Source organism: Mchenga conophoros, linkage group LG17 (assembly GCF_057382185.1).
Source record: "Mchenga conophoros isolate Kocher_MC1m ecotype Shallow Benthic linkage group LG17, M_conophoros_male_GT1.1, whole genome shotgun sequence".
In the NCBI taxonomy this organism is placed as follows: Eukaryota; Metazoa; Chordata; class Actinopteri; order Cichliformes; family Cichlidae; genus Mchenga; species Mchenga conophoros.
Window position 1 is genome coordinate 18,325,027 of NC_140542.1, and position 8,912 is coordinate 18,333,938.

General features: G+C 43.6%; 1 protein-coding gene across 2 annotated transcripts; it reads left to right on the forward strand.

The window, feature by feature from the left end:
- The first annotated feature begins 1,464 nt into the window (after positions 1–1,464).
- Positions 1,465–8,603, forward strand: nup50 (nucleoporin 50). 2 transcript variants are annotated; one of them, XM_085251191.1, is made up of 8 exons: positions 1,465–1,615; positions 3,842–3,920; positions 4,001–4,084; positions 4,162–4,366; positions 5,004–5,657; positions 5,938–6,022; positions 6,715–6,833; positions 7,756–8,603. In XM_085251191.1, the coding sequence occupies exons 2-8, from the start codon at positions 3,852–3,854 to the stop codon at positions 7,953–7,955; spliced, it is 1,416 nt and encodes a 471-aa protein (XP_085107317.1). In that variant the 5' UTR covers positions 1,465–1,615; positions 3,842–3,851; the 3' UTR covers positions 7,956–8,603. The 2 variants fall into 2 exon arrangements, with proteins under 2 accessions (XP_085107317.1, XP_085107318.1); XM_085251192.1 differs by lacking the exon at positions 1,465–1,615 and adding an exon at positions 1,721–2,054.
- Positions 8,604–8,912: the final 309 nt, after the last annotated feature.

Consider the following 8,912-nt stretch of genomic DNA (forward strand, 5'->3'; position numbering starts at 1 on the left):
ACATTGAAGATATGACACTTTGATACAATGTAAAGTAGTCAGTGTACAGCTTGTATAACAGTGTAAATTTGCTGTCACCTCAAAACAACTCAACATACAGCCATAAATATCAAAACTGCTGCCAACAAAAGTGAGTACACCCCTAAGTGAAAATGTCCAAACTGTGGCCAAAGTGTCAATATTTTGTGTGGCAACCACTGGAGTTCACTACATCTTCAGAGGCTGCCACTGGAGTCCTCTTCCACTCCTCCATGATGACATCATGGAGCTGGTGGATGTTAGAGACCTTGCGCTCTTCCACCTTCCATTTGAACATGCCCCACAGATGCTCAATAGGGTTTAAGTCTGGAGACATGCTTGGCCAGTCAAGTACCTTTACCCTCAGTTTATTTAGCAAGGCACTGGTCTTTTTGGAGCTGTGTTTGGGGTTATCATCATGTTGGAATACTGTCCCGTGGCCCAGTTTCTGAAGGGAGGGGATCATGCTCTGCTTCAGTATGTCACCGTACATGTTGACATTCATGGTTCCCTCAATTAACTGTAGCTCCTCAGTGCCAGCAGCACTCATGCAGCCCCAAACAATGACATCACACCACCATGCTTGACAGTAGACAAGACACACTCTCTTTGTACTGGTTTCCACCACACACCCTTGACACCATCTGAACCAAGTAAGTTTATCTTGGTCTCATCAGACCACAGGTAATCCATGTCCGTAGTCTGCTTGTCTTCAGCAAACTGTTTGTGGGCTTCCTTCTGGGACGACAGCCATGTGATGCAGTGTGCGGCATTTGGTCTGAGCACTGACAGGCTGACTCTCCATGCCTCCAACCTCTGTAATAATGCTGGCAGCACTCGTACATCCATTTTCAGAAGACAACCTCTGGATATGATGCTGAGCATGTGTATGGGCTCAAAATGTGGTCATAAATATTTTGTACTTGTAAATCAGGATTTGTATTTGTGAAAAGAATTTGTGTGTGCGTAAAAAAGATTTGTGTGTGGACTTAGCCAAAAAAAACGTGTGAATCTCTGCAAGTTGCAAGTACGAATTCTGACCCTATTTTTCTTCCTTTCATCTGATTGGTCAATGTCATGTCAAGCACAAATGTAACAATCGAATCAGAGAACAGATGGGTTTGGCTGTCGGAGGGGAGCTATTTTGAACTAACCCTGCATGTTTTACCTGTGCAGAGCTGCCCCTTCGGAGCGGTGGTGGTGCAGAGCTTGGCCACTGGACCACAGATTGAAAGTCACTAGGGCTTGTGACCATTAAGCAAGACCCTTCACCCTGCATATAAAGTTAAATAATCACCGGTGACATATTTAATATTTAATATAATTTATGTGCGTAGTATGCATTTACCTTTGCGTTTTTTAACCTTTTATTATCGTTTTAAAAAAACATATGGACTACAATTCCCAGACTAAAGGCCGCTTTGTGGTGCGCATGCGTGAAAAATGGGCCGCGCAAACCCGCTCTGTAAAATGGCGGCGTAAGGAGGTTTGTTCAAAAACACAGAGCGGTGTTACCTGTTAAGGTGTTCAGCCAGACGTTACCTGGAGCTGTCAGAGCCGCGCGGAGGCAGAGACCGGACTTTACGTTACAGACAAGGTGCGTCACATTTACCTGTTAACAAAAAATCATTAAACGCCGGAAACGAGAGGAGCTCGTGCCATTAGCCTGCTGGCTAACATTAGCTGCTTGTGAGCGGCCCGGTTAGCTTGCTTGTTTAGTTCCGCGGCTAACAGCCAGAACATGATGTTAGACACCGGAGTGGACAGGCCAGGTGGCCTCGGTGTGTGCTCCGGTAATGGTAGGCCACTTTATCAGGAGCCAGTTTTTCAGTAATCGGAAATCTGAGTAAAACGTTTGTTAGAAAATCTCTCGGCTCAGGTACACAGGTGATTGATTATACCCGGAAAGAAGCGCTAACCGAATCAGGCTAGTTGATGGTTAACCCGGATAAAGGCTGCCTGACAGGAGTGCTTAACCCTGTGCATTTGATTTAGTTAAACATCAGCTTTCCTTGGACCGCACTAGGAATTCACAGGTATGTTTCAACCTTTACACCATCCAGAATATTCGAACAGAAGCTCCACCACAGCGGTTTATAGTCGATTAATCGGTGATTATCGGCCTCCGTTAATAACTAAACACCAAATGAAGCCGGGTTTTTGGCGAAAAGCTGTAAAGAATTTGGAGCTTTTTATCATTTGACGCACTACTTTCTTTTAGCAAAATGCTCAATTTATTGTTTCACATTTTGAGGTGAAACCTTTAAATGTTCAGAATAGCCATCCAAAGCTCAGATTTACACCTGTTGTTACCTGTTGCCTGTTCACTTGAATATCAGGTGTTTTATTGGAGAAAAAGCAGAGTGGTGTGTTCAGGTGAAGTAATACTGAAAGTAGGTGAGATAAAAGCTCAGGTTCAGTAAGTTAAGGTTCAGTCTGTGGGCAGCTTTGGACTAGGGCTGCCACGATTAGTCGACTAGTCACGATTACGTCGACTATCAAAATCGTCCACGACTGATTTAATAGTCGACGCGTCGTTTGAAGCTTTGTAAGATCACAAAAGACGCAGGAATATGTAGTAGGATTTAAGAGTGTAATAACGGATTGAAACAGAAGATGGCAGCACTGCATGTACAAGGATGCCAGCTGCCATTAAACCCCGAAGAAGAAGCTGTGTCCCAGAATTCATAGCGCGGCCCAGCTCAGTTTCCAACAATGGCGGCAGCTAGTTAGTTTTAATATTACTCTTATTATTCTTTCTGGGTCACAAAATAAACGTTTAACATATTTTCAGGCGGGAATGTAGCTGTGGAAACCTTAAATATCTGCTCAGTTTATCAAGACACCGCATATTTTCAAAAGCGCTCCGACGTTTTCGGAGACGTCTGTTACCCACTAGCTCGATAGCTAGCCGGGGGCTAGGCTAACTAGAGCCGTGAGAACACCGGACTCCCGGCAAATCGTTTTCAAACCCACCGCCGTCTTTCGCTACTCAGGTTAAACATATGAGTCACTTAGATAACTTAAAAATGTTATTGTTTGGCTTTTTTTTTTTTTTTTTTTTTAGTATTTTATTTGTTCCTGAGTAAATCTGTTTGGCTGAGATTAAAGTTATAGTTTTTACACAGCTGAATAAACGTCAAGCAGACAACTGATTATCAGAAGTGTGAGATGCTGGAGAATCTACTCCGGTGTCCTGTTATATTTTAGATAGCAAGGAGTTTATTAAACTTCACCGAAACAAACTATCATCTTGTCTTTATTTTTAGTTAGCACATACCTTAAACACTTAAAGCTGTAAGCTAATGATAGTTATATAAGAGCAGATGCTGCTGGTGCAATAAGCTGTACGTTTTACGTCCAATGGATGATGATCTGATTAGTCGACTAATCGCAAAAATAATCGGTGACTAGTCGACTATCAAAATAATCGTTTGTGGCAGCCCTACTTTGGACATCTGTGGATTCTTCCACAGATTTCTGTTCTGGAGCATTGAGCCAGATCTAGAAGATGAGCAGAAAAATGTTAACAGTAGTGATATTAACAAGAAAAGTCAACTAAAATAGTTTAGATTAAATAGTAATTGTAACAAACTGTCCATAAAATTGAGTAATTGTGCTAATAGACAAACTGAGCTCTGTTATCTGATTTACACCAGCTGGTTAATCAATAGTTATCAATAATAATCCTGTTTTGTTTTTGTGTTCTGAATCTTTTCTACTTCTTATTCAGTTCAATTCTGTAAAATGCTGGTTAAGACGCACTAAACCCTAGAAAAAAAATGAAAGAGAACACAAACTGAATTCTTATGTTTTGTTACAGAGCCAGTGGGATGGCGAAGAGGATCGCTGATAAGGAGCTCACGGACAGGAACTGGGATCAGGAGGAGGAGGGCGAGGAGGTAAGAGGCCATGTTGAAACTGTAAGTCTGGCTTCAGGAAGTTGGAATTATGTGAGTCTGACTTTCTTGTCCTCCTTCAGGCCGGGACGTTTTCAGTGGCAAGTGAAGATGTGCTTAAGAATCGAGCAATCAAGAAGGCCAAACGCAGAAACACTGGAACCGAGGTACGAGGAGAAAACCATTGTTTACCTGTTGCGTCTGATTATAATCATGAAGTAATCTGAGTGTTTCCCTGTTTCAGAACGAGGGCAGTGGAGCATTTAAAGGCTTTAAAGGCTTCTCCTTGACCGCGGCGGCAAGCAGCAGCTCAGCTCCAACTCCAACTCCGTTCTCCGGGTTTGGGAATGGCGGAGGCTTCAAAGGCCTCGGCGGCCTGACGAATGGGAACAGCGGCACGCCCTCCTTCGGAGGTTTCGCCTCGCCTGCAGCGTCCTCGTCTGCACCTGGTGAGCAAAACATTGATCAGCTCGATCAGTTATTAATCGGAAACTATTTCCTCTTTATGTGCCATTCCATAGTTTCAGCTCAGATTCCTGTTCGTCCTTTGAATGTGATCCATAAATGAGCTTTCTTTTTGTGTTAAAATGTCTTCATTAGTTTTTAGAAGCTTTAAAAATGCTAAGACATGGACATGATGAGTTTATTGATCTCTTGTGGGTGTAAAATGTGTTCAGGATGCTCACAGCAGTTCATCTTTATGATCGATTTTAAAAAACCAAATTTTCCGACTCTTTGTTTTAATAATAATAATAATGATGGATTTATATAGTGCTTTACAATTCCACTATTCATTCACACACTGGTGGAGGCAGCTACAGTTGTAGCCACAGCTGCAGACTGACAGAAGCGAGGCTGCCATATCGCGCCATCGGCCCCTCTGGCCAGCACCAGTAGGCGGCAGGTGAAGTGTCTTGCCCAAGGACACGACCGTCCGAGCCGGGGCTCGAACCGGCAACCTTCCGGTTACAAGACGAACTGCCAACTCTTTGAGCCACGATCGCCCTGTGTAACTCTCTTATTCTGCTTCCTTCTTCCTAAGCTGAGCTTTCTATGCCATCACTAACACTTTCTCCTTCCTCGAAGGTCTGACGTTTAACGGGCCATCCTCGGCTAAACCCGCCACTGATATTGCCACCAAGCAGACCAATGGCTCTGCCACCAGTGCGAGTCAGAGCTCCAGCAGCAGCAATAAAGAGTACAGCCGGCAGCTCACGGCGCTCAACTGCTCAGTGCGGGACTGGATCACCAAACACGTGAACGACAACCCGCTGTGCGACCTCAACCCCATCTTCAGGGACTACGAGCGCCACCTGGCCAGCATTGAGCGCCAGTATGGCGGCGGATCAGCTGAAGGAGGCTCCGAAGAGAAGAAGAAGCATGGAGGGACGCTGCCAGCCACGGCCGCAGTTCTTCCTCCTCCTTCATCTTCCTCCAGCAGCAGCTCAGCGACCTCCACTCCTGCTGCCTTGTTCTCCTTCACCAAAAACACAACGGACGAATCAACACGGGAGAAAAGCTCCGCCGCCGCTCCAATCCCTGCTGGAGTCACGTTCAACTTTGGCAAGAAGGTGGACAGCTCAGTTCTGGGTTCCTTAGGGAACAAATCGAATCCCCCCAGCTTCTCCTTCTCGTCCTCCTCCTCCTCCTCCTCCAGTCAGACCTCAGTGTTCGGAGCTCCAGGATCAGCCGCTCCGCTGTCCTTTAGTGGGGCGAAAGCCGAGGACGCTCAACCCACAGGTCAGCAAAACACTCAAATACATGAAGTTATATCTAAGTTTTAAAGCTGAGATTCTGTCTCATATTTTTTACTGTGAAGATCAAATGGGATGAGTTTGGAAATTATTTGAAAATGATTTTAAATAGTTTAAATAAATCAGTTAAAACTTAATCAGTGCTCATTTTATCAGCAGTTTGAAAGACAAAGATTCAACATGAAAGGAAAAAACATGATGTGATTTATATTTATATATATATAATTTTTATATTTTATTTAATTTTATTGATATTTTTTTTGTAGACGAAAACGGTGACGAGGAGTCGGAAGACCCGCCCAAGCCGGAGGTCAAAGAGGTGAAAGAGGACGATGCTTTCTACTCCAAGAAGTAAGTTTCTGAAATGTTTCACCCTGAAGCTGCAGGTCGAGCTTCAGCTTCACATAGAAATCAATCTGAAAAGGAGGAAACAGGAGCAGCGTTGTGCACAGAACTCAGAGCTGTGGTGAATACAAGTGAAGTTAGAATAAATGAATTTCAGTCAAATTATTTAATAAAAATTAACTTCACACTGCATCTTGAAGGTTATCAGGAGGAGGAGCTTAGTAATGCTTTTGAAGCCAGCTGGAGCTGATTGGATCACATTTTTAGACAAAGATGGAGGAAAAGGAGAGGGCTTAGAAAAAATGAGAAACTGTAGCTCTGTAGCTTCCAGCTGTTGGTTCAGCTTCTCATCTCCCTGGCTGTTTGTCCTTTCCCTGCACTCACGGAGTTCACCTCCTCTCAGAGAGGAGCAGACAGATCATTATGTTATCCTATTGTAGTCATGAAATACAAACTTCCAGCAAGTTTTAAAAGAACACAATGAGAAATGAACTTGACCTGCAGCTGATGGAGGAATCTCCAACCTGCTGTAAGCTTCCTCCATCTTAGTAAGATTTAGAGAGCAGACTTTAAATCTTCATCACTAAAAACCCCGAAAGTGTCCCATCGACTCTGAACTTTGTTTTTTAAAAATAATCCTGTTTATTTAATTATAAGTGATTTGTAATTTATTAATTTCTTGTCTGCTCTGCTTCCAGGTGTAAAATGTTCTATAAGAAAGAGTCGGAGTTCAAAGATAAAGGAGTGGGAACGCTGCACCTCAAAAAGACAACCGAGGGGAAAACTCAGATGATCATCCGAGCCGATACCAACCTGGGTGAGAGCATCGCGTCGACAGATTGATTTTATATAAAACATCTGATGTCATCACAATATTCAATCCAACTTGAGATTTTTTTCTTTAAATCAAACAAACACATTAATGTCAGAGATGATCAGGTTTAAAGAATCAAACGTGCGTGATGTTTGTCAGGATGGTCACTGTGTCAGATTAGTCCTAACAAAAACAAAGGGGACACAAATAGACTTTAAAGTGTAATCTGAAATAACACAGATCATTTAAAGTGGTGTAACCAATAACTGCTCACTTATAATTGTAATAAGCCGCATCAAACCTACAACAGTGAAACATTTAATATGTCGAGCTTCAGGTTTTAGGCCCAGAAACATCCAAAACACCTAAAAGCATAAAAATAATCCACATTCAGCAGCTTCCTCTTCATGAGGTCTGAACTGTGATCAGACTGCTCCACCTGCTGGTCAGATACAAGCACTGCTGCTTCAACAATGAAAACGGATCAAATCCTTGATGACATGAAAGGACTCGATCAGGATTACTGCAGCTAATCAACGATATCAAAGATAAAGCTTTAAATTGAGAGCAAGTGAAACTTCTTCCACAAACAGCTGGAAGATCTGGAACTGGTACAGCTTTTAACCTCCATTTTTATCAAACATCAAATCCACAGATTCAGAAATAATCTGCAGATTAACCAACAGGAATCGCTGAAGGACACTAATAAAATATTTCTTTGTACTGTATTTTCCGCACTATAAGGCTCACTTTTGTTTGTTGGACCAGCTGGTAAATAATGATGTGCTACATGATTGCTAGCGAAACAGCTGTGTTAGCATAACATAAACACAAAACACAAAATTAGAAATCTTCAAGTCACCAAATATAAATATTAATTTTAAAGCCGGGTCTTCTGCTTGTATAACGTTCTCTCCTCCTCCAGGAAACATCCTGCTGAACATCATCGTGCAGCCATCCATGCCATGCACTCGGGTGGGGAAGAATAACGTGATGGTGGTGTGCGTGCCAAATCCGCCCGTTGACGACAAGAACCCCACCACCCCCGTCCCCCTGCTGATTCGGGTCAAAACCTCCGAGGACGCCGACGAGCTCCACAAGATCCTTGAAGAGAAGAAAGCCTGAGCTGACCCCGCCCCACCTCCCCCAGGGTTTTAGCAGACTCCGCAGTGGTTTTAGCAGTGGTCATCCTCAGACTCCGCCCCCTCCCACGTGGAATCACTGACCTCTTCATCGCGCCGGTTTATCCACACACACATGCACACACCCCCGTCGTTTCCTCGTCTGATCACAACGAATTGGTTGTCAAACTGTGAATCATTTCTTTGAATCGTAACAATCGAAGCAGGTCGTCGCCTACATTCCCTCCGGTTCATCGCCGCCGCTGCTGTTAGACTCGTAGTGCTTCAGTTTTACGGTTTGAATCTGTCGAGTGACTGAACGAGTGACTTCCTGAGCGGTTTTTGGGGAGCGCTCTAAGTAACGGGCCAGTCGATTTGGTTTTACAAATTAAATACCTGCAGTAACATTTCCTCTTAGAGTGTGTCTGCTGAGTGTTTTTGTGTTATTGCTCTGGAAACTATTTATTGTGTCGGCAGAGTTTCTACTTGGAGTGAATGTTCCCCCGAAGAGCGCGGCGTTTATTCTCTGTAAACACAGACTGTCGTTTTCCAAGTGTCCTTTGTGTGGCCTTCAGCTCGGCCTTCCAGATGCCGTCATCATCTGAGAACATTTGTAAAGACATTTATTGGAGAATAAAAGGAAACGAAACAAGCGGCTCCTCTGTTGTCTTTATTTCTGCTTCACCTCCACAAACATCTAGCACCGCCCTCCTGACGGGCTGAGTGCTGAGAATAATTCCAGTTTAATAGTCCCGGGAGAAATCAAGCTGAGCGCCGTGTCAGTCTTTAAACCAGAACTGCTGCCAACATCAGGAGGTAAAACTGCATGAAGCATCTTCTCGCCCGACAAGCAACCCAAACTCTGCCTTTAACACGTGAACATGAGGTAACACTTTCATGCTCATTCTTAGTTTTAGAAAACTCTTGCACTCGCTTCATTTCAGTGCAGTGATTTATTGAA

Coding starts and splice junctions, on each gene's coding strand:
- nup50 (XM_085251191.1), top strand. CDS start 3,852: ATGGCGAAGAGGATCGCTGATAAGGAGCTCACGGACAGGAACTGGGAT. Junction 4,085..4,161: donor GCAGAAACACTGGAACCGAG/GTACGAGGAGAA, acceptor TCCCTGTTTCAG/AACGAGGGCAGTGGAGCATT. Junction 5,658..5,937: donor CGAGGACGCTCAACCCACAG/GTCAGCAAAACA, acceptor TTTTTTTTGTAG/ACGAAAACGGTGACGAGGAG.